The 27,283-nt window shown below is 37.6% G+C and overlaps 2 protein-coding genes and 1 non-coding gene across 10 annotated transcripts in view; 2 read left to right on the top strand and 1 right to left on the bottom strand.

Moving 5' to 3' along the window:
* The first annotated feature begins 86 nt into the window (after positions 1-86).
* On the top strand, positions 87-16,265 carry LOC109101437 (kelch-like protein 3). 6 transcript variants are annotated; one of them, XM_042770393.1, is made up of 18 exons: positions 87-704; positions 1,037-1,158; positions 1,249-1,300; positions 2,357-3,036; positions 3,579-3,701; positions 5,227-5,333; positions 5,516-5,637; positions 7,424-7,586; positions 7,711-7,820; positions 8,187-8,303; positions 9,101-9,250; positions 10,816-10,933; positions 11,007-11,204; positions 11,819-11,920; positions 12,134-12,262; positions 12,357-12,497; positions 13,939-14,082; positions 14,773-16,265. In XM_042770393.1, exons 4-18 carry the CDS (start codon positions 3,023-3,025, stop codon positions 14,799-14,801), a joined length of 1,767 nt encoding a protein of 588 aa, XP_042626327.1. In that variant the 5' UTR covers positions 87-704; positions 1,037-1,158; positions 1,249-1,300; positions 2,357-3,022; the 3' UTR covers positions 14,802-16,265. The 6 variants fall into 6 exon arrangements, with proteins under 6 accessions (XP_042626327.1, XP_042626330.1, XP_042626325.1 ...); XM_042770396.1 differs by having other exon boundaries at positions 1,246-1,300; XM_042770391.1 differs by having other exon boundaries at positions 87-1,158.
* A 1,522-nt stretch (positions 16,266-17,787) lies between these two features.
* trnaa-agc lies at positions 17,788-17,860 on the top strand. The gene has a single exon. It is a non-coding gene; the product is annotated as a tRNA-Ala (tRNA).
* Positions 17,861-19,515: 1,655 nt separating this feature from the next.
* The window catches only part of fam13b (family with sequence similarity 13 member B), a 48,048-nt gene continuing 40,280 nt past the window's right edge, over positions 19,516-27,283 (bottom strand). For 2 of the 3 annotated variants that reach the window (XM_042770387.1, XM_042770388.1), the window contains 8 exons: positions 26,667-26,748; positions 26,240-26,389; positions 25,608-25,828; positions 24,345-24,428; positions 24,156-24,251; positions 23,602-23,852; positions 22,544-22,645; positions 19,516-21,264 (listed from right to left, as the gene is read on the bottom strand). In XM_042770387.1, coding sequence (XP_042626321.1) covers positions 21,141-21,264; positions 22,544-22,645; positions 23,602-23,852; positions 24,156-24,251; positions 24,345-24,428; positions 25,608-25,828; positions 26,240-26,389; positions 26,667-26,748 — 1,110 coding nt within the window. In that variant the 3' untranslated portion in view covers positions 19,516-21,140. The remainder of the gene's footprint in view (positions 21,265-22,543; positions 22,646-23,601; positions 23,853-24,155; positions 24,252-24,344; positions 24,429-25,607; positions 25,829-26,239; positions 26,390-26,666; positions 26,749-27,283) is intronic. The other variant, XM_042770389.1, reaches the window with a different exon arrangement.

Below are 27,283 nucleotides of genomic sequence, written 5' to 3'. Positions count from 1 at the left end.
GCCCATGTAGCGATTTTGTCTTTCCAACTAGGTAAGACTAAAACTGGAGGCCACTCTTTGCCGTTATCAGGCATTGGCTCTTGTGATGCATATTAATGATATTTCTTTGCATCAGACATGTGGGGATGTTAATATTTTCCCAACCATATGTTGTCTTTATTCTTAAAATATGTTTAGAGCTTTGTTCCAATACTTTTAGCGATCAAATAAGACGGATCAATACCTTAGCTGTGTCCAGTACTACGTCATTGGATTCTCCAGGGCTACTCCAGAGATGTAGAAACCCAGCTGAAAATCCATAGGATAATCGCACCAGGTTTCCAGGTTTGTAGCAATGCTTTATACACCAGACATTACATCAGGTGTGTCTTTAACATACTTTGGATCCACCTGGAACGAAATCAGGTATTTGTGAGTCGTTAACGTAAAGCGTGCATGCAACTTTATTTCCTAAATACTAGCTGTGAATAGCGTTAACTGGCGGCGACCATGTAACACAGAGGAAAAGTGGAAATTAGTACATGCTCTGTAGTTGAATGTGGTGATTGTGGTCTATGTAGTTATGTCTTAATCCAATATTTTAGCCGATTTCCAGTTTAAGGTCAAACCGGATGAACGGAGCTTATAGTTCCTGTATACTTGACGCATTAGTTCCAGATATTAATGACATCAAATGCAAAGGAGATCAGCATTAATTAAGCAAGGTTTGTGCTTTCAGCTATTTCCTTTACATCTTATCAATCCCCCTCCCCTCCTCATCTCGGTGTTTTGCTCGTGCTTTGTCCTACATTTCTGGCACTGGATTTTGTTGATAATTCAGTGAGACTAGTGATGATGCAACTGTAGAACCTCTTGGCATTGGCCTTTCCAAAAGTGAGATGTGCTGCTGTCATTTTCAAAGCACGCCTCCTACATAGACCCTTCTTAAAGGCACAGTGTGTAAATCTGAAGGGGTTGTGTAGATAGACATGTTTCAGGACACCGCTTGTTGACTCGACGCTTAAATACATCTGCATCTGTCTTATATTTTTCACAGAGAGAATGCAATGGAAGGATTTAAATAAAACCGCACTTCTAAGCGCGGCCGCTTGATGAAGCTCTGCTGCGGCTGTGAATCCAGTTGCTCTGAAAGATGAAGGAAGAACTCCAGTGAGTTTGGTAAGCAGGTTTTTTCTTTTGAGAATCTGTTCTACAGTCAGTCACGCCAATTTACCAAGTTTCCTTTTGTCTGTTTTTCTATTGTAGCAGAGTTTGCATATGAATGCATGTGTGTGGACCTCTGAGAGGCACGATGCCCATGGTAAGATTCAAGAAGTTAAATCCTGATAATGAATGTCTCGCATGTCAGTGATTTAAAATCAAAATGTATGTAGATTACATAATTCTTTTGAGTTTACCATTACATTTTTGTGGGGTTGAGATCAACTTGTGAGAGCGTACATTGCAATAAATATGGTTCTGCTTGGAAACATTTTGAAAGTTTAACCATTACATTGGTTGGAGCATAAGAAAAATATAGAAAAAACATTTTTGAAATGTATATGTATAATGCATGTATAGGCAAATACAATGTTTTTTTTTCATTCACCAGTTTTTTAGGTTTCAGGCCAATTTTAACCAAATTTTTTACAAAGATGATTCTCAACGGTTATGAAAGATATAACAGAATGATTTGATATACTAATTTACTTCATGCAATATGTGCATAAAATGCCCATAAATTGAAATTCCCATTTTATTCAATGTATCTATACATTGCATCTAATTTGCATATTAATGTGTTCTTGGAGCGAATCGTAATGAAAAAGAAGTTTTATAACAGGAGTAATAACTTGGCAACATTTTTATAATAATATCATGTTTCATAGGGAATGTTGATTTATAATTTCTTGTGTCTCCCCAAAATGCCTGATTAACATTGTTTGTCCTGGTGTCCTCTACATGTTTCGTAACAAAGTCAAATTTGGATTTGAAACCCCATAACATTTGTCTGAGATGTTTGACAATTTGAAAATTAGCCAGATATAAATACAAAATAGTCATATTTCCCTAAGAGTGCTACATTTGATAATATCAGTATATTATCAAATGTAGCACTCTTAGGGAAATATGACCATATTTTGTAATTATCATATCAGTCAAATTTAAAGACTGATGAGAGGGAGCCGTTTATAATCAAACCTCCAAACATTTGATATCTCAAAGCCCTGAATGTGCTCTGAACAGGACATCAAGACTGTGAAATTCACTAAAATATAATGTCCTCTACAGAAGACGAAAGTCTTTGCCTTGGTCTCAGGAGGATACGTCTTTCACACTCTCGTCTCTGGAAAATGTGTCTTCTCTGTTTTTACAGACTCGTGCCAAGATGATGATAATGGTACTTGGAAGGCGGCTGCATTTGGTTCCTGTGACTGGAGTTGAATTAAATGCATAATGGCGAAAAAAAGTGATATGAATCTGTGCACATGAATAAGAATAATCCTGGCATTTGATGTCTGATGAATTCAACAATAAAAAAAAAAACTGGATAACTTTTGAGTCTGCTATCAATGTTTGAATGCATCAAGTGATTAATACAGATAAGCTAGAAATGAGCAACATTTACCAAGCTTTAAACCTATTATTACAGTATGAATGATTCACTTTAATAAAGCTGATAAGTGCCACAGAATCATGAGAGTGATGTAGCTGCGCTCTGAAGAGTCACCTTGGAGATAATGGAACGATTGTGTCACTGTTGCTAGGCGACGCGATGATGATGATGGAGGACCGTTACGACGTTCTCGGGTGTAAAAGTCGCTGAGCCCAGCGATAGCCGCGAGCTGCTAACCAGTCGGGTCAACAAACCCGTCCATCTCACGAGAGCACGAAACACCCCGATGAAAACGTTCAGCGTTCGACTTGAGGCTTTAAACGAACTCGAGCGTCAATAAACGGAATACCTGAGACTCACAAAACCTGCTGAAAGTGATGTAGCAAGCTAACTTTAGCCAGCTGCCTAGCGCGATACTGCTCAAACATGGACTGTGAAGGGTAAGTACGTGCTGTAAGGGAGCAGAAAGATGCTGTTAACTATGTCTTGCGTGTAACAAGCAAACCGACGTGACTAGTAATGGATAATGCTGTCGTTTGAGCCCTAAAACGAACTAGAGAACGCGTTGTGAATTGCTTTTATTAGTAACGTTAGCGGCTAAATTGCTAGCGGTGTGTTGTGCATTCGCTTAATTTCTGTGTTTTAACATCGTACTTCACATTTAAGTGTCTTATATAAAAATGAGAGTAAACACCTTCGTAAACGTGTGAAAAAATTGCTGTGCTAGTAAGCCAGTAAGTTCACGATACATCCAAAACAATCTCGTGCTAATCGTCTCGAAAATCAAGATGCACTGATGTTATGCTCCATAAACTGAGTACAGCATCATCACAACTGTAGGAGAGCTGTCATAGGAAACTAACTAAACTAGAAGTTAGTTTGCGTTGAGAAGCAGATTTATTGTGGTAGAACATTAAACATGTCAGTAAAAGTGTTTGTTATTAAACATGTTAGTTGCAAAGATCTCTGATTCATTCATTAGGTTTGGAGTCCCTTGTCCTCTGCCCAGTTTGGATTCTCAGGAAGATGCCAAAGACCCAGGGCTGCACTCCTTCAGTCACACACACATGAGGAAAGCCTTTCGGCTCATGAATGACTTGAGAAGGTTGGTAAAATGATGCACCTTATTCAGGTAGACACTGATGGGGACATGTCCCACCTAACATTTCCAGGTCAACTGATATGGAATGGATTTTCTTAGAATAATATATAAAAAAAGGTACAAAAATTTGACAAGTTGCCATTAAAATATATATATATATATATATATATATTTATATATATATATATATATATATATATATATTGCAAAATTTATATATATATATATATTCTTTATATAAAGTTGGATATGTAAGTATACCCAACTTTATCTGCATGCATACAGTATAATGTTACTCATATAGGGAGATATGTACGGGACCCAGGCATGGACTTTTGTCCTCTGTAGGGGATATTATATTTTAGTGAGTTTCACACAGTTTTAAGTCTGGATGCACTGGAAGTTCAGAGCACATTCAGGGCTTTTTTTTTTTTTTTTTTTTTTTTAAAGATATCAAATGTTTGGAGGTTTGATCATAAACGCATCTCCTTGGTCTTTAAATATGATTTATATCGACAGAATGATCAAATTTAGTACTCTTAGGGAAATATGATAACGTTCTGTAATTGTCATGTAAATCTGGCTAATTTTCAAATTGTTTGTCAATAATAAACGTCTCAGAAAAATGTTATGGGGTTTCAAATCGGAATATGACTTTTTGTTATGAAACAGGTCATATTTTTCATACATGTCTTCTGCATGTTGGGGAAACCCAACAAGTAGGAAAAGAAATAACAGATCAATATTCCTATGAAATATTCTAATGAAAATGTTGGCAAGTTATTACTCCCGTTTTTAACCCTTCTTTTTCATTATGATTTGCCCCAAGAACACATTAATATGCAAATTAGATGCAATGTGTAGATACATTGTATAGAATGGGAATATCAATTTATGGACGTTTTACGCACAGTAGTATATCAAATGATTCTGTTATATCTTTCACAACGTAGTTGAGGATCATCTTTGTGCAAAGTTTGGCTAAAAATAGCCTGAAACCTAAAAAACTGATTGGTGAATGAAAAAAAATAAACTTTCTTTTTTGCCTATACATGACTTTTCATGTCTATTTATTTTTTAAGTCCTGGCATCCTCTACAAAAATACAAAATACATAGAATATATTTTTATATATATTAAAATATATTTTTTCAAAAATGTTTTTTTTTTTCTGCATTTGTTTCTTATGCTCCACTCGATGTAATGACATAAAAACATTCACAAAACCCTTTTTTTTCTGGTTCTCAGGAGGATATAGCATTTCTCAGCTGCTTGATTTAATGCAGTTTGCTTAATTCATCTGTAAGGCATGGAGATATTAAGATATTATGAACATTAAAATCATTATTTTCTGCAGTGCTGCCTTCTAAATCTGACTTGACCTGAAGTAAATTATCAGTCGTGTTTGACTGCATGTCCACAAGATATTTCTGGCCTACATTTCCCATCTCTGTGGGCATACGATACTTTTGGGAAAAGCAGTCCTCATCTAGATCCTTAGTTTTCTTTTATTTTCTTCCTAATCACAGTCGGAGGATGCTTTGTGACGTTCTGCTGGTGGCGGGTGAAGTGGAGGTACCGGCACACAGAGTAGTTTTAGCGTCCTGCAGTCCTTACTTCTGCGCCATGTTCACAGGTACTACATCACAGCCTAAAGCTTTTCATACACTGATGTTCTTCAACACTTAGATTAGATCTCCGATTATGACTTCTAAATTAAAAAATGGAAATTCATTCTTCCTTTTTTTAAGCCTATTGAAGCTTTGATTAAGAGTTTGTGTGTCTGATCTGATTCTGTGTTGTGCTTGATGAGTCCAGGTGACATGAGTGAAAGCAAGGCTCATCATGTGGAGATCAGGGATGTTGATGGACAGACGCTCTTGAAGCTGGTGGATTATATTTACACCGCTGAGATCGAAGTGTCTGAGGATAATGTTCAGGTAATGTACTGTTTCAGACCTGTCTGATGACTAGCTCTTGCGCTCTCTGGCTCTGGAGATCTGGTGCTCTGTTATGAGTGCCGAGAGGGAGGGTATTTCCTCTCATTATGAGCAGAGGAAATGAGCAGAACGGGAGAGGAAGCTCTCTGTGATGTGCTCTTTGCCCTTGCGTTGGAGCTCTATTGTCCCAGTACGTTCTGTCGTTTGTGTGTGGGGCTTTTGTTTGGATGTTTTCATCTGGATAGGATTGGCAGATGCTCTGGTGGGGGTTTATGGCTTAGTTGATCCATGGGGAATTTAACAATGTCAGTCAGTGCAGTGATTCACCTTATGTTATATTTCCCTGTAGGCCATTTTCATTCCTTTTCTAGGAAGAAAGTGGCCTTTGAGTTACAGTGTGCAGATGCTGTTTTCTAATTCGGTCTTGTTTTTCACTTATATGCTAAAGTAGCTGATGCTGGGTTAAATTCATTTATTTTCCTAATTCACCGTTTTAATTAATATTAATTTAGTATACCAGTAGAAGTGGCTTTTACGATGATCTGTTTATAATTCAGCCTCTATTAGAATACTTTTTTATTTAAAATGAACAATAATAATATTTAAAATTAATTTTAGTTTACTTGCTGAATCATTAATGATAACAGAGATTAAAAATGATAGGCTGTAGTGTCTCTAATTAGTATGTACACTACTGTAAAAAGTTTAGATCTGTAATATTTTTTTTTTTAAAGATATTTATATTTTTATTCAGCAAGAATGCATTAAATTGATCGAAAGTGACAGTACAGAAATTTATGTTACAAAAGATTTCTATTTCAAATAAATGCTCATCTTTTGAACTTATAATCAAAGAATTCTAGAATTAATTTCATGATTTCCACAGAAATGTTAAGCAGCACAAATGTTTTCAACACTGATAATAGTAAGAAATCATCTTCTTGATCAGCAAATCAGCATTTTAGAATGATTTCTGAAGGATCATGTGACACTGAAGACTGGAGTAATGATGCTGAAAATACAGCTTTGTTCATGTCAAACCCAGGAATACATGACCTATACAGTGGGTATAGAAAAGAATCAGCCCCCTTTAAAATAATCACACTTTGTTGCTTTGCAGCCTAAAATGAAGACAGACACAGTTTTTGTTTTATCCAGCTGTATTTACTCAACTTATAACATCCAAGTGAAAGCTATAACACCAACATGTCAGAAAAAAAATAAAAAATAAAAAAACAATCACTGAGTTGGAAAAAGGATCATCCTCTAGTGTCAATATTTTGTTGAACCACCTTTTGCTTTAATTACAGCCTTTAGTCTGCTGGGATATGTTTGCACATCTAGACTTTGCAATATAAATACAGCCGGATAAAACAAAAGCTGTGTCCGTCATCATTTCAGGTTGCAAAGCAACAAAGTGTGATTATTTTAAAGGGGGGTGATTCTTTTCTATAACCACTGTATATTACAAATAATATATAAAATATTAAAAATACAATTACAATATATTAAAATAGAAAACCATTCTTGGTGAGCATAAGAAACTTCTTTCAAAAACATTAAAATATCATTTTGAATGGTAGTGTATGTATATGTATTATATTGTTTCAGATAATGCATAGTTCTTTTTTTGGTGTATTAATAATAATAATAAAAAAACTAGTCATCATTACACAACCTATACTGGTTAGTCATCATGAATGAGGTCTTAGCAGGCTGCCTGCCTGGTTACTTCATGTATAGTGTGTGTGTTTTCATCTCTTTGTGTTACTCCTGCTGTGTCCAGGTGTTGCTCCCAGCTGCCAGCCTGCTGCAGCTGATGGATGTCCGACAGGTTTGCTGCGACTTCCTGCAGACGCAGCTTCATCCCACCAACTGCCTGGGCATCCGAGCGTTCGCTGACCTTCACGCCTGCACAGGACTGCTCAGCCAGGCCCACGCTTACGCCGGTGAGCTCTCTTCTTGCTTGAGTCTTTGTGGGATGGGAAACAGCGAGTCGATTAAGCAACCCACCAATATGTGTTTTTATGCCAAGATACATTTTTTTTGAGCAAGTTCACTTGTTTCAAGCAGAGCAGCACTTTACAGACGTGATGGTGGGTGAGGAGTTCGTGGCCCTCTCCTTACAGCAGGTGTGCAGTCTGATCTCCAGTGACAAACTCACCGTGTCCACTGAAGAGAAGGTAACTCTACCAAGTTGTGTCTTTTCTGTTGTGCTTCTCGGTTTCTCCCTCATGCACCACATCGCAGAGCCTGTTTTTATCTCAGCCTTCTGTGATTTGTAGACAGCAGACAGTGGATGGTTGGTTTTTACATGTACATGCTGCTGACGCTGAAGTTGACGAGCCATCTGTCAGTCACACTGCATTGGCTGCTCTCTGCTTACGAGTAACTTGTGTCTCCAGTCTGCGCTCACACATACACTTGATGGCAGCTGTCATCTGTCAGATGCTTTAGTGTCATCTGAGGACGGTGGCCTGTTCTCCTGTGGCTGCGCTTCATGCAGAGAAACATACTATATACTTTGTTCTTGTATGTTACACCCGCAGGTGTTTGAGGCCATGATCGCCTGGATAAAGCACGATAAAGAGGCCCGTCTGGAGCACATGCCTAAGCTCATGGAACATGTTCGACTGCCCCTGCTATCCAGAGATTACCTGGTTCAGGTATGTCTGGGCTCAGTTTCATAACAAGTTCTAGGGATGTAACGATGCACCCCAAGCCAGTTGAAAAATTGATAAAGATATGTGTCCCTGGAGCACAAAAGCAGTCTTAAGTCTCTGGGATATATTTGAAGCAATAGCCAAAAATATATTGTATGGGTCAAAATTATAGATTTTTCTTTTATGCCAAAAATCATTAGGATATTAAGTAAAGATCATGTTCCATAAAGATATTTTGTAAATTTCCTACTGTGAATATATCAAAAGTAAATTTTTGATTAGTAATATGCATTGCTAAGAACTTCATTTGAACAACTTTAAAGATGATTTTCTCAATATTTAGATATTTTTGCACCCTCAGATTCCAGATTTTCAAATAGTTGTATCTCGACCAAATATTGTCCTCCTAACAAACCATACATCAATGGAAAGATTATTTATTCAGCTTTCAGATGATGTATAAATCTCAATTTCGAATTTCAGAGCAGAGACAAAGTCTTTGTTTACATAAAGAGATTTATTTTATTTGGATTATTTATTTATTTGATTTGGGATTTTTTCAGTTTTGTTATTTGGCAGTCAGTTTCACAAAAAATGTGCAGCATTTTGTCTGAGAAATAATAAAAGGACATCTTTTCATATATAATTTGTCTTCAGTATCATTTTGTTAAAAAAAAAGAGAAAATTGTATCGTAAAATCAGTATCATGTATGTTGTTACATCCCTAGTGAGTTTGTTGTGATCACATTTGTGGTTTTATTCAAGCGTTATTTTTAACATTTAAATGTGTATTTGTACAGATTGTAGAGGAGGACCCCTTAATAAAAAACAACAACACTTGTAAGGACTTCCTCATCGAGGCGATGAAGTACCACCTTTTACCTGCAGACCAGCGCCACCTTATAAAGACTGACAGAACCAGACCACGCACACCAATCAGTTTGCCGAAGGTATTAATATGATCGCTTCAAACTTACAGTACCAGTCACGTTTGGGTGTATTTACTAGTTCTTTAGTATCACTAGTTTTCTGAATGATTCACTACTGTACGTCTGATTCAAACTACCAACTCACATGCAAGCTTGAGCTTGTGCTGTTAAATACTGCATACAACCCTCTATGCACACCTTGGCAATAAAATCTGTAAATTTTTTTCGTTTACTCACCAGTCTAATATATATATGCATTTATGTATGTATGTATATGATTTCACCAAATCAGCTTATCTTCATTCAAAATACATTCATGTGGGATATGATCTGAAAGTAGCTTTTAATTGATTGATTTTTAACAATCATGCATTTTTTTGATAGAACTTAAGTAATTAGAACTAAAACTTGGTAATCATGCATGAATGAAAATGTGGGGGGGATTTTTAAAATTAAATGTAAGACTTTTGAAAGACCCTTTTTAAGATCTGCACAAATAGCGCAATGTCTATGGCAACATATTAAACCGTAAAATGACTGTAAAACGCAAAATTTACAGTTCAGATTAACAAAAAGTTTTATAAAATGATAAACTTTAAACAATTTTTAATAAAATGATTGAGTTAAAAGCATCAATTATTATATTAAATTAGACAATTATTATCAAACAACTATATTACTCTAGTAACATATATCTTAGTGTATTAATTGTTTGTATTTTTATAATGCATTAGCTTCTTGTCGATCCACTGGTTCACATTTACAACTGCGTGATTTCTGTGTAAAATTAAGGGTTGATTTTCGCTCTAGTTAAAACAAAGATAGCAGACGGGCTTAAATCTGGCGCATTTGACATATTTGTGACCCTGGAGCACAAACCCAGTCTTAAGTCTCCGGGGTATATTTGTAGCAATAGCTAAAAATACATTGTATGGGTCAAAATTATAGATTTTTCTTTTATGCCAAAAATCATTAGGATATTAAGTAAAGATCATGTTCCATGAAGATATTTTGTAAATGTCCTACTGTAAATATATCAAAACTTAATTATTGATTAGTAAATATGCATTGCTAAGAACTTCATTTGAACAACTTTAAAGATGATTTTCTCAATATTTAGATTTTTTTTGCATCCTCACATTCCAGATTTTCAAATAATTGTATCTCGACCAAATATTGTCCTCTTAATAAACCATACATCAATGGAAAGATTATTTATTCAGCTTTTAGATGACGTATAAATCTCAATTTTGAAAAATTGACACTTATGACTGGTTTTGTTGCCATGGTCACATTTATGCATTTTTAATGTACATTATCCCTGATTAAAATAAATAAATAAATAAATAATTCAAGACTAACTATCAGGCTATTAAAGCGATCAGCTGTTTCCTCACAGAAGTCAACGTGTCAAGCCTGACATGGAAGCGTCCACTTCAAAAATGAGTAATGTGGCATTAATAAACCGACTACCTTATAGACTATGACTGTATTTTTCTACCATCTTAGTCACAGACTGAAGACCTGGATAATTTATTGACTCTATTGGCTCTGGGAAGGATTGATTTTTGTTGTGAATCTGACAGGTGATGATGGTCGTAGGGGGTCAGGCTCCTAAAGCTATCCGCAGCGTGGAGTGCTATGACTTTCAAGAGGACCGCTGGTACCAGGTGGCAGACTTACCCTCCAGACGCTGTCGAGCAGGTTGTTCTCTGTTCTGTCCCTCATCTGTAGATGTGTGTTTCTCTTGGTCTGACCCTCTCTGTGCGTGTCGTAGGTGTGGTGTACATGGCCGGTAAGGTGTATGCGGTGGGGGGATTTAACGGCTCGCTGCGCGTGCGGACGGTGGATGTGTATGATGGGCTGAAGGATCAGTGGAGCTCCGTTCCCAGCATGCAAGAGCGCCGCAGCACTTTAGGAGCAGCTGTACTGGGGGACCTGCTGTACGCTGTCGGGGGCTTTGATGGGAGTACAGGTATACCTTGGACCCTGAAACACAAAAGCAGTCTTAAGTCTCTGGGGTATATTTGTAGCAATAGCCAAAAAAACATTGTATGGGTCAAAATGATAGATTTTTCTTTTATGCCAAAATTCATTTGGATATTAAATAAAGATCATGTTCCATGAAGATATTTTGTAAATTTCCTACCGTAAATTTATCAAAACCTAATTTTTGATTAGTGATATGCATTTCTAAGAACTTCATTTGGACAACTTTAAAGGCGATTTTCTCAATATTTTGATTTTTTGCACCCTCAGATTTCAGATCTCGGCCAAATATTGTGCTTTCATTACTAATTATACATCAATTGAAAGCTTATTTATTCAGCTTTGAGATGGTGTATAAATCTCAATTTAACAAAATTGACCCTTATGACTGGTTTTGTGGTCCGGGGTCACATATTTGTATGCACCCTTGGTGAACGAGACTTCTTTCAAAAACAAAAAAAAAAAATAGAAATAAAATAAAAATCGCACCAGCCCCAAACTTTTGACCAGTAGTGTAGTGCATGATGTTTTCTGTTAGCTGCATGTTTACAGATGCCCTGTTTGGCTCATGTTTTGAATGGCTGATGAATGTCTCTGTAGGTCTGTCGTCAGTGGAGGTGTACAGCCCCAAGGCTGATGAGTGGATGTTTGTGGCTCCCATGAACACCAGGCGCAGCAGTGTTGGGGTGGGCGTGGTGGACGGTGAGCTTTCTGAGTTCATGTGTGTTGATCAGTCTGCTCACTATATTGAGATTCAAGTGCAGACGTGTCAATGAAATCAGAAATGTGGCATTAGGTGGCATTTAATGAGTTTGCAAAGAAGATGTAACAACATTTTACCTTGTGGCTTTTGTCGTAACATATTTAAACTGTGCAGCTGTGATGATTCACGTAGCGTGTCTGATGTCTGTACAGGAAAGCTTTACGCTGTCGGAGGTTATGACGGAGCGTCCCGGCAGTGTTTGAGTACTGTAGAGGAGTATAACCCGGTCAGTAATAAGTGGTGCTATGTGACGGACATGAGCACTAGACGCAGTGGAGCTGGTTTGTTCCTTTTTGGACATGATTTGAATATACTTTGGGCTCATTTCTGTTGATTCTTCCAGTTGAGGTCTTCATGGATTGTGTGTTTGTGCAGGTGTCGGAGTGCTCAGTGGACAGCTGTATGCTGCAGGTGGACATGACGGTCCTCTGGTGAGGAAGAGTGTGGAGGTCTATGATCCTGCCACTAATACCTGGAGACAGGTGTGTGACATGAACATGTGCCGAAGGAACGCAGGTGAGTAACCGGAGAAGATTTTATATCACTATAATCTAATTTCATAATGCATAAAAAACGGCAGACTATTCTCGGTCAGTTTTGACCCAAAGCTTAAAACTGTTAAACATTAAAAAGGTTCATTTTAATCTTGTCTTTTTTTTAAACTACAAATGAACCACAGCGAAAAAGTGTGATGCAAGGAAAAAACATTTTTATAAATATTCATGAGGATTTTAAATTGAATATACTGTTATATGAAATTATCTTGGAAGTAGCAGTATAAAATCAATGGATTATTTAATTAAATTCATTACTTATATCTCATGAATGCTTAAAAAGAGTCCAAATGATGAAACCTACATATTAATTTTCTGACCAAATAATACCAAAAAGATTACTCTAGAATTTTTTCAAAATAAATATATTAATTTTACATGCATAAACTTTCACTTTTGTAATGGAATGTAAATGGTTTCATGCTGCAGTGGTTGATCAGTAGGTGGCAGCAGAATGGACTAATTTTTTTTTTTTTTTTTTTTTTTTTTAATTTAGACTATTTGTGACCCTGGACCACAAAACCAGTCATAAGTGTCAATTTTTATTTCAACTCTGAATACATAATCTTTCCATTGATGTATGGTTTGTTACGATAGGATAATATTTGTCTGAGATACAACTATTTGAAATTCTGGAATCTGAGGGTACAAAAAAATCAAAATATTGAGAAAATCGCCTTTAAAGTTGTCCAAATGAATTCTTAGCAATGCATATTACTAATCAAAAATTAAGTTTTGATATATTTACAGTAGGAAATTTACAAAATATCTTCATGGAACATGATCTTTACTTAATATCCTAATGATTTTTGGCATAAAAGGAAAATCTATAATTTTGACCCATACAATGTATTTTTGTCTATTGCTACAAATATACCCCAGAGACTTAAGACTGCTTTTGTGCTCCAGGGTCACATTTGGTCTTTTGCTCTACATGACTTTGGGCTGTAGTTCATTTGTCTGTTTACAGTGTGTTTGTGTGTGCACATGCATATTCATATTTATAAAAAAAAAATAAAAAAATCTGTCCTAAAAGCGTGTGAGATATAGGAAAGAGGCTAAATTTATTTTACAAAAGTATCACCATGCGTAAAGTTACAGATGATATCCAGGTCGAAATGTAACACATTATTTATGTTTTTTAAAATGATTATATAGATCTTGATGTGGTTTTTTTTTTTTTTTTTTTTTTTTTTATAAATCTCTTCCAGCTTAAAAGTGACCTGAGTACATTATATGGGCAAAAGAAAACGAATTTATATCTCTAAAAATAAAAAAAAGTTCTCAGGCGTTCCTGCTATGAATGTCAAACACTGGACGTGTTTCAAGAGCTTTAAAATCATTGTTTATAAAGAGAGAGCAGGAAAGGCCTGTGGGCCTGAGTTAAGTGTGTTTGTCTCTAGGAGTGTGTGCCATAAATGGTTTGCTGTATGTGATTGGAGGAGACGACGGCTCGTGCAACCTGTCCTCTGTGGAGTACTACGACCCTGCTGCCGATAAATGGAGTCTCATCCCCACCAACATGAGCAACGGACGCAGCTACGCAGGTCTGCGTCACTCTCACGACCTCCACATTCTACGGCCAGCTGTTCAAAAGTTTATCTGATTGGATTTTGGCTTGGATCAAGTCTTCAAAATGCGTTGTTCAAACGAAAAAAAGAATTCTGAAATCGGATTAGATCACAAAATCCAATCTTGGTCAGCTTGTGTTGTTCAAAACTTTTTAATAAGATTGGGATCCCAGCAGAAGGTGGATTTTAGGAACAATAATTTAATAACCCGTTAAAACTGTTCCAGAACTACAATTAATATGGACATTAGCCTACCTCTTAACCCTTTCAGTAGTGTTTCATTTTTTTTGAATCACTGTTTGTAAACTACATTGGCACAATCATCCGAGAAGAACCAGTAAAAAATAGTTATTTGTGAGCGAACGCAAAATTTTTCTGAAAGAATGCATTTTTAAGAATGCATTTTCATCTCATCATTTTTTCCATCGCCGTGTCCCTGTAGGGTTTCCGTAGAGCACTAGTAATCCAGGTTTGGTCGTCTGAAAAAGTGTGCATCTGGATCATTGTGATCCAATCCAATTTTGCTTTGAAAAACCAGCAGAAAAGTAAGCAAAGCATGGGATTTTTTTTCAAATCCAGGTCATCCTGATCCAGTTAAGCTTTTTGAACAGCTGGCCCCTTCTCATCAGCTAAAGCTAAACTAAACTGCTCTCTTGTCTGTTTCAGGGGTGTCAGTTATTGACAAGACATTATGACTAAAGGTTCAGGGCAGCAGGTCTCTTCGCACCTGCCGAGGACTGAGCTGTGACAGACACACAGTGATTTAAGACCGGTGTTAGAAACTCTTCATCTCTAATCCTGACTGTCACACACACACACACACACCTCAAGCCCTGACCTCTCCCAGTCTCCAGAAAGTGCCATTTAGCCCTGTTATAAACAGAGAGGCTGTGTGGTCGCCCAGTATAGTGTGTTTTAAATGAGACCTGTGCAGATCTGGGTGCAGGTGAAGATTGTGCCAACTACTGACGGACAACGCTCCGAACAAACACTCGCATCGCAGGAGCAGTCAATAAGATATAAAAACTGTTTCCACGATCTAACACTAATGCATATTACACCTGTCCTTCAGTTGGTTCGGTTACAGGGTTACTTTATGTTTTTATGAAAAGTATTATGGGAGCACCACCGTAAGTTGTTTTAACCAGCTGCTTTCGTGCCATATAGTAATGAGGATGGTAAACTGCAAATAAATCTCACAGGGCGAAGGTATGGTCACAGTAGCTGAACCTCACTTTCAAAACAAGCAGCTTTCTATAGAATCCATTGAGAAATCTGTGAGACATGGATCTGTGTGTGCATGGATTTCTATAGAAAGGACAACAGTAAACAGTAAATGTGACCGTACCAGTTAAAGTGCCAAATGTAACTCATAATTCATATGGATAATACTGTATGTTACTTACTTGTACATAAGCACTTTTCATGATGCAGTTTGGTGTGCAATCGTCCATGTTGGACACAGAGTCTTTCTTTAATCATGATAACTCTCTCTGAAACAGCACTGGTTTGGTGTCTCTTTGGTAAATTGCACTGTACATCTTATTCATTAGAGCTGGTACTGTCACAGGTCAATTCCAATATAGCACGGGTTCATATTTAACCTCTTCTCTCCTGACTGAGTCGTTTGGATCTGTGGTGCAACAGAACTGGACTTTGGAAGACTCTTATTTTATTTTATTTTAAATATTAAGCCTTCTTAAGGATCTTTTTCCTCGTTACTGGGTTATAGGCTCTGTAAAGCTGCACAGTAGTTCACTGTAGACGCTCATGTTTACATTACTGATCATTGTGAAATGAAAACTAAGTTTGTTGGTAATGAATATGAATTATTAACAAAACACTGCCAACATTCCCAGCTCACATATTCTCACGATGACCAGCTTTGTTATTTAGATATGTACCGGTCTGAAAGCAATACTATGCAGTAAAACATCGCTTTTAAGGTTTTTGTTGTTCTCAGTGATTCAGAGTTTAATTTGAGCTACGCCTGCTCTAACTGCTGCCATTACATTTGATGTCTTTACACATCATCATAATTCATAACTCTAAAACTATGACATTCCAGTGTGCTGCATCATCTGTGGATTATGCACGAATGTGGATTAATGTATTTCTAAACAAAATATATTAATAAATTAAAGCTTTGTCTAAGTTGGTTGGCATGTCTTTAAGTGTTGTGACTGCTAGATTATGAGCTGCCACTGGAGAGCAGCAGTCAGTCATGCATTGCCAAGATGAGAGAAATTGAAAGTCAAGATCATCTTGGACACTGTTTGCAGATTTGCATTATCGTAAAATTTTGTCCAAGCATATTTTAAGCCTATGTATACTATATATATATATATATATATATATATATATATATATATATACATGAGACTAGTTGTGGCCTAACTAAAAACTGAAACTAAAAAAATAGATCCCAAATGACATGGTATACAATATTATGCACTTGTACTACTAGTACTAGTGTACTAGTCTAGTCCCAGTGTATGGACTTTATGAGGTTATGCATTAATTAATTCTGATTTCTGATAGCCCCTCCCTTTCCGTTATAAAAGGAAAGCTATGGCAGCTGAATGCATGAAGTTTCCAACATGCCACAGTTCCTTTTTCCAGTTAGTTAAAGTTTTTTAAAGGCCTTTTCCGGGTTAACTCCGTGTTTCTCAGCAGCATGTGTCGTCGTAGTTGGGAGACTACCACAAATATATATTTTTGCATGCTCATTTGCTCAAATAGCAAAAGAAAAACTAAATTTTCATGAAATCAAAAAAGGTAAAATGGTCCCTTTGAAGTGGCCAGTTTTTAGCACCTCGGTTTAGCACGACCCTTCAGTATGGCGGCAATGATTGAGTGCCCTTCTTAGGGGGATATATCGAGTTTGGAACGCACCCTGTGTTAATGAGTGAATCATTTATTCAACCGACTCATTCAAAACACTGATTCCTTCAATAAGTAAACACCATCCATTGCTCAGAGACCCAAAACAGTGCCGTGATCTTTGTTTGGAACTATTTTCGTTGGCAAAATTGAGCAAAAACAGGCGACATTGTGTCTAAAATGTAAGTGACTTAATGCCAACTTTATTAAACTTCTATAAAATGATTATTGCGTTATCATGCTGATATCTGGAGAAAAAAGGGCAGTCTTTGTGTGATATAGATTATATTAAATTATATAAATCTATAAAAAATACAGAAGCATGTTTGCCATCAACAGTAAATAAATCAGAGTAAAAGTATACATTTTAATTAGGAAATGTAAAGGAGTGAAATCTGACAGAAATATAAAAACTCAAGTAAAGTACAGATACATTACACCACTGTTCAACATAACGGTATGTACACATTAATCAAACCAGACCAGATGAACTGCTTTAACTGGGCGACGATTTGAATGGTGATTTCTTTCCTGGACACTTCCGTGCAACATTAACCAGCATAATCATATGCAGTTTTTTACCATCTTTGCCTATTGAAAATATTAATATTCTGGTCAAAACTAGTCTACACAGTTTTATTATTGATGTAAGGAAATCTTGAATTAAAAGCTAATTTAAGCATTTTTCTAGTGGAAGAAACGTGTATTTAATAAACATCATAAATGCACTATTTGTCGAGCGCTGAGAGAGTGATTCTGCAGTATGTAGTGCACGTAGTGTAGTATGCAGTGCGCGGAGGGGGATTAGCTCAGATGGTAGAGCGCTCGCTTAGCATGCGAGAGGTAGCGGGATCGATGCCCGCATCCTCCAAATTTTTTCAAACCGCGAATTATGAAGGAGTTCAATGGAAATATAAAAGGTATATACTCGCACTGAATTATACATTTAAAATTTTCCAAAAATATAAAATCGTAGATACTCGACGAGCATTAAAATTAGTTATTTTTAACGATGTTTACACGCCTTTTCCTGTTACTACGTACTTGGAATCAAACCAACCAATCGCTACACGCAGGGGCTTCTGAGCGAGCCAATCAGCGGCCAGATCGCTGCTCCTGTGAGGCGGGTTTGTTCGCTAGTGATCGCTGAGGAAGGAAGGAATAAACGCGTGCTCGCTTTGTTTGAATTGTGTTTAGATGTCTTTGCTGCTCGCGTCAGAGGTGTTTGGTCCGACAGTAATGCTGGTTTTGTCATGAAATCGCTGCAGAAAAGCGATCGAAAGCTAACCAACACTAACCAAAATCTTATGTTTATGATCTGGCAAATGATACAGGTTCTTTTTATTAAGCGATGCATAAATACGTGATGCTGTTTTGTTCATAACTGTTTATGCAATTTACAAAATAATATTTGATTTATACGAGTTAGTTTAGTTAGTTTTTTTTTTTTATAGACAGTTATTTCCTTGTGTTGATAATTTAATGCGCTGCATTGTTTTGCTCATTGCGCCCTCGGGAAACAAGCCAAAAGTTTAACCTATTTAATCTGCATTTAAAACATTAGAAATGAGAGATTTTTGTGTTTGACTGTTAAAACAAACAAACAAATATATATATATATATATATTTGTTGTTTGTCTCAATAAATTTAAGAACACTGATTAAATGTAAAAAAATAAATAAAAAAAATCTATTGCTCTTTGTTTTAAAAAAGGTTATAAAAAATTTCAATAATTATCGATACCAAACGATATGAAACATTATATCACTGATACATTTTTTAGCTATATCGCCCAGCCCTAGCCTATACTAGTGCAAAATCTGGTGCACTTTTTGTTGTAATTTTCAGTGAACATTATTCACACTATTTATACTTAACAATGTCATAGAAGAGTGCATATGCGACACACTTAAAGTGCATTAAACACTATAATATAACTAATTAACAAAGTAAGGTTGCAGTATATGGCAGTGGAATGAGCAGTGGGCGGAGTCACTGAGTAAACTGGCAGTGGGAGGAGTCACAGACCAAAGCAAAAACAGACATTCTGACACTGGACGCACATTTCGAAGTAGAATAACTGACTGTAGTGTTGTTTTTCAGAGAAACAAGTATGTGAACTTAGCATGTTTCCTAAATATCGGCAAACAAATGGTATTTTTATGCTTTATTATAGTAAAAAAACAAACCAAAAAAACCTTGCAAAATCAAGCAACATTTACCATCTAGTGAATTTTTACAGACGCAGTCCATTAGGAATTTTTGTGAGGACAAAAGATTTCCCACTGTGTTCAAGTCAGTCACACAGATTGCTGCATTGATCTTTGTCTGAAAGTTACTTCTGTGTGAGCCGTGCTTCATGCATTTACACTATTGACAATGGATTCTTTGTTATGTACTACTTCTGTGGTTTCTTTATGGTATTTATATATATATATATATATAATATATATATATATATATATATATATATATATATATTTGGAGTACTCCTACAGGCACAATAAGGCATGAACAACAGGTAATAATTCTCACAAGACGTTTATTTAAAATGCACATACTGGATAGAGGAGGGCTCTCATTCCACTGATACAGGCCCCGGTGCTTATTTATTGCTTTATTTTCATGGCACAAAAATAGAAATACAAATTTCTGCCATGCAAACCTACTACTGACAAGCTTATACAAAACAGGACAAAGCAGGGGCTTCACTAATACAGAGGAACAACCACAGCAAAAAGCTGAACAGCAGAAAGTGAGACGATAAAAAAACCAGAGTACAAAATAATGGTCGTAAAAAAGGACACCACCACACAGTGATAGATGGGCCAGAACACGTCCGATAACAACCTGCACTCGCAGCATTCACGTGCAAGTAGTGCTTGAGTAAACGAGAAACAACTGGAACAAACATAACAGACTGCATTCCCAGAATGCTGTGCAAATAATCTCCATCACCTCCTTCATCTGTCACGACTCACCACTGTATCAAACACTTGACCACCTCGGCCACAAAATGCTCATCTGACCTCGGACGACCCGCGGAACTCGCCATCCTCGCATCCTTCCTTCGCTATCTCTCCGATAAGACTTGATCATCAGTTCAGCTCAATGCCAGCAGCACGTATCAAAGCTGATACTGTCACGATATGAGCCGGCTGCTGAAAAGCGACTATGACGGATCAGAAGATATGCTGAAAAGTGAGTCAGGGTCATCTAATTATCACGTTCTCCTAACTAACAGCATTATTGGTCACGACCGGATGCTTTGAGACTGAAGTTGAATGTGTACACACTGGCAAACCAAGAGTCTAGAGGTGAGACATTAACATACAAAATAACAAACTCCATCTATTTATACTAACTATAGCATCAGAAATGATCTAATATGTACCACTGTGATTTAACGTATCAGTTTGGCATATATATTCACTTTCATTACATCATCATCATCGTCAGTCAGATGTGAATGCGGACATACAGCTATGTGTCATTTACATATGAATCAGGAAGAGTTTGTGACAGTCCAGCTGGAGTAGCTTTTTTCAGTCTGATCAGATGATGCAAGTGTCATTACATACACACACACATACAAAAAAAAGAAAAAAAGAAAAAAAAAAGAGCACCAGCTTGATACAAGAGTCCTCTGATTTGTAACCGAAAGCTCAGGGGCAAAAATAAATGTAAAAAAAAAAAAAAGCACTCGATAATTCACTGTGCCAATACATTGAAATCAAGAAAAACACTGAAATATTTAAGTCTACATACAGAATAGTATAGTTTGTACAAGTATACATACATAGGACCCAAATCACACCCTCTAAGAGCATGAATTAGGGCGAGGAGGAGTGTGATGTGGGTGTTGAAATATGATGACCATCGGTGTGGTCTGAGGAAGAGTTCAGTGCTTGATGTCCATATATATATATGTAGAACTGATGCGATCACTCAACGCAGCACGATTCTCAGTATGAGAAAGCTCGTGGAAAAGAAAGACAAAAGTCTGAATATCAAACTCAAGGGAACTCCGTTCTTCCTGACAGATGACAGAGGACAGGTGTTTCTTCTTCTTCTCCTCCAGTGGTTGAGTGAAGGGGGACGGCTGTTGACGTTGATCTTGAGATGGTGCAGGCTCCTGGAACGGGGCGCTTCAGATGGACTTGGATGAATCCTGCTTGCTGATGAGGACCTCCAGAAGCCGCAGTTTGGCTTTAATGCGCTTGTACTCCTTGTATTCGTCCATCATAGGCACGCGGTCTTCCTTCTGAACATTCCTGAGGGGGATAAAAAAATATTTTTTGTTATGAGAACAATGCTGATATGATAAACATAAAACATGATGCATTTATGGTCATGTCAGGTGGATTTCTTTGCATTATGGAGCGTGCAATAGGACAGCGCCAAGTTAACGGTTGTTCTACAGTAGATCAATGTCAGTTGTATAAGTGTACTAAGTGTTTACATAGCAACTGTAACATTTGTCTGGTACAATGTCAGAGGAAGCTCTTAACACTCAGTGTCTGATTATGCAACACATCATCAAAAAAATTACAACAAGCTGTTAAAATAAAAACATGCAATGACAAGCCAGGGTGTTAAAAACATAAAAAAAAAAAAAAAGATTTCTGTTCTACAACGCCGCTGTGATTAATTTTAAATCAAGGCAATATAAGCAAAATATCTTTAATCAGAATATTTAAAAAAATCCTGGTTTAAAGAGATGGAGTAATACAGTAGAAGTACAGTAAAAATTATTGTAAATTATTACAATAAATTAAACACTTAAAATGACTGTTTTTCTGTTTGAATATAGTTTAAAATGTAATTTATTTCTGAGATGCAGCGCTGTATTTTCAGCATCATTACTCCAGTCTTAAGTGTCACATGATCTTCAGAAATCATTCTAATATGCTGCTCAAGAAACATTTATTTTTAATGCTAAAAACAGATATTGTTTCATATTGTTATGGAAACATTTTTTTTCCCGTTTTTTTTTTTTAATGAATAGAATTGTTGCATCATAGGAATAAATTAGATTTTAATGTATATTAATACATGTTACATTGTAACAATATTTCACACAAGTTTTTTATTTTTTCTGTATTTTTGATCAAATAAATGCAGCCTTGATGAGCATAAGAGACTTCTATCTATCTATCTATCTATCTATCTATCTATCTATCTATCTATCTATCTATCTATCTATCTATCTATCTATCTATCTATCTATCTATCTATCTATCTATCTATCTATCTATCTATCTATCTATCTATCTATCTATCTATCTATCGGGCATCAATTCTATAGTAATTCACTCAATCTGATGACCTCATAGGAAAGTACGATACAGACAATAAGAGGCGGGGCTTATCACGTTGGACAGTTCTGTGCTTTAGAACAAGAACTTCATGTTCTCTGCTTGAAAACATCACACATTTCTACTGATCTACCAATTCCGGCAGTATATCGCCCAACGCTGGCTTCCGTCTAGTGTGCTGGATCTCAAGAACACGTCTCTGCGCGCTCGGATGAAATGAACGTGGAAGGCCTACCTGCCATTCTGTTGGTAGAACTCATCTTCAAACTCTCTGATGGTCCTCCTCAGTTTCTTCTTCTCTGCTCTGGCCTTCCACAGCTGCTCCAGGAGCTCGGGCCTGTGGGACACAGGTGGGGTTAAACTGCTGGGTTTCCATGTATGGAGCTGTAACTCTCCTGATACTACAGCAACAGAAATCTGTATACTCAAAACACTCCTAAGCGAGAAGCAAGCTGTGAACGGCGCATGACAAGAGCACGGCTCTGAGGTTAACTCGGGTCGGTAAAAGTTAGTAACAAGGTGACATGGATCTCGGCGGCACCCAATACAGTACGTGAGACTTAGATCTGGCTGCTTGTACAGCTGTTTTCCTTTATACAGGATTACACTTGATCCAGCTGGAGACTTTCAGGCCACTGACTCCTGCAGATTTACAGGTCTCTGCCAAGCTCTATTAATAGACCTCATGATGAGAGCGTGAGCCGATTGATGCTCCTACCCCACAAAGTGTGGAACTATGTGTGTAGACACGCATGCACATAAATCAAGGTGTAGAAATCCAGGTCTCATTAATTCTGCCAGTGTAGGTTACACTTTCAGCCCGAGACCTGCTGGGTATTTCCAGACCGAGGCCTTCAACATTGCTTCAGATTTAAAGGAATAGTTCATCAAAGAATGAAAACATGCTGAAAGACATAGAGGAGTTTGTTTTGGAACAGAGTTGGAGGAATGTAGCATTGCATCACTTGCTCACCAACGGATGCTCTGCAGTGAATGGGTGCCGTCAGAAGCTTTTCACTTCACAACATATTAACTGATGGACTGGAGTGGTGTGGATTATTGTGATGTTTTTATCAGCTGTTTGGACTCTCATTCTGACGGCACCCATTCACTCCAGAGCATCCATTGCTGAGACACCGATGCAATGCTACATTTCTCCAGTACTGTTACAATGAAGAAACTCATCTTAAATGGCCTGAGGGTGAGTAAATTTTAATATTTGGGTGAACTGTTCCTTTAAATCCTCCATACTGTTCAGTTTGGATCAACTTGGATTTTCTGGTCCACACTCACATGGAGGCGGCGTTGGAACTGGACAGACGCAGATCGAGATTGAGCTTCCCAGAGCTGAGGACGTTCTCCTGAGTGGGCTGGGCTACTGGGTCCATGATGATTTCCGAACCCTCGCTCTGCATCTCTACATGTTCCTGCTGGCCCCTGCCCTCCTCCTCCTCCTCTTCTTCGATCTCACCACAGAAGTGGGCAGTTTCGCCCTCGATGATGGGCTGTAGCATCTGATTACGCCGTTTGCTGGAGGGAGAAACCTGTGCGAGAGGGAGAGAGGAGAGCCTAGTTATTCTGCTTCCTCTGTGCTAAACGTCTAGCCAGCGTACCATTCAATCCTAAAACCACACCAGATCTGATTTCAGCTCTAGAAAGCAGTGTCAACTTTCATTCCTCTATCCTATCATATCTCACCCACTTAGAATATGCATTAATTATAAACGGCAGACTTTTCAGGTTTCAGATTGCAAACATTAATTATAAATTATTCATAACACCAAATACCCAAAAGGCTAATGTGGGAGCGCTAAAAAAAAAAAAAGAAGTGGAACAGGGCGTCTTACTATGATAGGGGTGATGCTGACACGGGTGAGCATCTGCTTGACCAGCCGATATCTGTCATACAAGGGTTTCACAATCAAGCGCTCCTCTCGGGTCACCTGCGAGGAAGACACCTTTGTCAGAGCACTGCATACTCAAGGAAGTTTTCTTGTGTGTGTGTGTGTGTGTGTGTAAGAGAGAGAGACACTTACAGGGCGCCCATGAATTCCCTCATAGTACAGAAGGTTCTTCTGCAGTAGTGTTTTCTCACTGGCAAGCTGCTCCTTTGTCATTTTCTGTAAAGAGCAACATATTAACTTATCAAATTAGATCACGACTGGATAAACTACATGACTTTTAATGTTTATTAAAGAGTTCTCTTATGCTCATCAAGGCTGGATTTATTTGATCAAAAACGCAGAAAAAAAACTGTAATATTGTGAAATATTATTACAATTTAGAATAACGGTTTTCTATTTTAATATTCATTAAAATATTATTTATTCCTGTGATGCACAGCTGTATTTTCAGCATCATTACTCCAGTCTTCAGTGTCACATGATCCTTCAGAAATCATTCTAATATGCTGATTTGTTGTCAATGTTGGAAACAGTGCTGCTTAATTTCTAATTTCTTTGATGAATAAAAAGTTTAATAGTACAGCAATTATTTAAAATAGAAAACTTTTCTAGTAATATACACTACTGCTCAAAAGTTTGGGGTCAGTAAAATTTGTATTCTTTCTTTTTTTGAAAGAAATGAATGCTTTTATTCAGCAAGGATGTGTTAAATTGACAAAAAGGGGTAGTAAAGCTGTATATTGTTTGTTATACATGATTTCTATTTTGAATAAATGCTGTTCTTATGAACTTTTATTCATCAAAGAATCCTGAAAAATGTGATAGGTTCCAAAAAAATTTCAAGCAGAACAACTGTTTCCAACATTTATAATAATAATAATAATAAATCAGTATATCAGAATGATTTCTGAAGATCATGTGTCACTGGAGACTGGAGTAATGATGCTGAAAATTCAGCTTTGATAACAGGAATAAATTACAATTTAAAGTATATTAAAACAGAAAACTATTATTTTAAATCGCAATAACATTTCACAATATTACTGCTTTTTCTGTATTTTTAATTAAAAAATTGAAGCCTTGATGAGCAGAAGAAACTTATTTGAAAAAACATCAAAAATCTTTGGACTGAAAACAACGAACTGGACTGAATCATGGTCTGAAGCTAAAATTGGAGTCTGTGCCCATTACATACTATTAATTTAGTTTATGAAATTTGTCAACACCTGCAGCCCAAAAACTATAGACCAGCTCTGACTTTAAACTAGCGCTGCCTTGTCCTAAATCTGTGCACAGCTCACGTAATGCATTCTAGCCATTAGATGTTACAAACCTAACTTCTTGACAACTACTGAGATTATATCAGTTCGTAATACATCAAAGCTGCAAACTCACTCTGACGTCCTCTGGCCAGCCGTCCTCGGCTCTCTTGGTTTGGATGCAGTGCTGAATGAGCTCCAGCGTCTCTTCTCTTGTGGGCCGGTGACCCCGTGCCTCACTCTCCACGGCGTCCCCGTGAGCCGACTGATCCAGTGTGGATCCAAAGCTCTTGGGGAGAGTGTTACTGCGTGGACGCGTCTGCGGCGTCAGCTCACTCTCAGCCTTGTGTTTGGCATCTGGGTGAGAGAGACAGAAAGAAAGACCGATTTAAGAGGCCAGAAGGTTTGCTGGTCGCTGCGGACATTTAGGAGGGAGCAGACCACACCAACCAAAATACAAGGTCAGTGATCGACCACGCTCAGCATCGCCACGAACTACGAAACAGTCCATCAGTAGTGCACTGACGACCTCACCAAGTGCACTATCAGAGGGTCAAAGAAGCATTTTGGAAACACCGGCTCGGCGACTGAGAACAGCCTGTGAGCCCTTCCTCATAAACATACACTTTAGATGATTAAAGAAGCTGAGACACGTGGCTGAGAGCGTCCCGTAGGGGGAAAGTGTCTGTGAGACTGCGGTCAGAGAGTCAGAGAGAGAGGAGAGAGTGTCAAACTCAAGTCTACTTACTGCTGCTTAAGTGTACTTACAGAAGTGGGGCGCCTGTCTAGAGGCATTGAGGGGGCGTGACAGTGTAAAATGGGGTGTGTTCGGGGCGGAGGAAGAGGACGAGTGGCGTCTGTATGACTGAAGCACGGCCTGGTGCCTCAGGGAACCTTTGGGTAAGAGGTGCTGTCGTCCTGCCGAGGCGGGCCGTCCGAGTAGATTTAGTTAAAGAGAAAGAGAGACTTTATACGACAGTGCACCTCTGATGGGGGGCATCAAATGGAAATGGATGATGGGAAGTGAGGGGGGCCAAACACACGGCTCTCCGGTAGAGTATGAGGGTGGTCCCATGAGAGAGAGCCCCAGCGCCTCTACAGACATGCAGTGTAAGGTGCACTTCTCCAGGCACGCCCGGACCAAGAAACATGCCCAATAACATATGACACTGACTATCAGAAACACCTCTCTCACCTTTGAGCTGCTTGCGGATTTTGGTGAGGTCAGTCATCCACTTCAGCACCTTTGGATCAGCGGCCTTTTCAGCGTGAGACGGCTGCAAACGACAAACAGTGATATCAGTTTAACTGAGAATGTGCATAGATGTACACTGGATTTTGCCATTTGTCACAATGCAAAGGTTTTGCTTTATGGTTGCTAGAGTGTTCTAAATGGTTATTAGCATGTTGCTATGTAGGGTGCTCTGAGAAATATAGTGTTGCAGGTCAAAAGTTTTAGAATGTTTTAGAAATCTCTTCTGCTCACCAAGGCTGCATTTATTTGATCCAAAATATAGTAAAAGCAGTAATATTGTAATGTTATTACAAATTAAAATAACTTTTCTATTTGAATGTATATTAAACTGTAATTTATTTCTGTGATCAAAGCTGTATTTTCAGCATCATTACTCCAGTCTTCAGTGTCACATGATCTTCAGAAATCATTCTAATATGCTGATTTACTGCTCAGGAAGCATTTATTATAACTATCAATGTTGAAAACAGTTGTGTACAATTTCTTCACCATTCTTTGATGAATAGAAAGTTCAAAAGAACAGCATTTATCTTAAATGGAAAGCTTTTTTTGTTTGT

This window comes from Cyprinus carpio, chromosome A14 (genome assembly GCF_018340385.1).
Source record: "Cyprinus carpio isolate SPL01 chromosome A14, ASM1834038v1, whole genome shotgun sequence".
Taxonomy (NCBI): domain Eukaryota; kingdom Metazoa; phylum Chordata; class Actinopteri; order Cypriniformes; family Cyprinidae; genus Cyprinus; species Cyprinus carpio.
The sequence above is the reverse complement of the archived record's forward strand: the minus strand, read 5'-3'. Positions and strand labels throughout refer to the sequence as shown.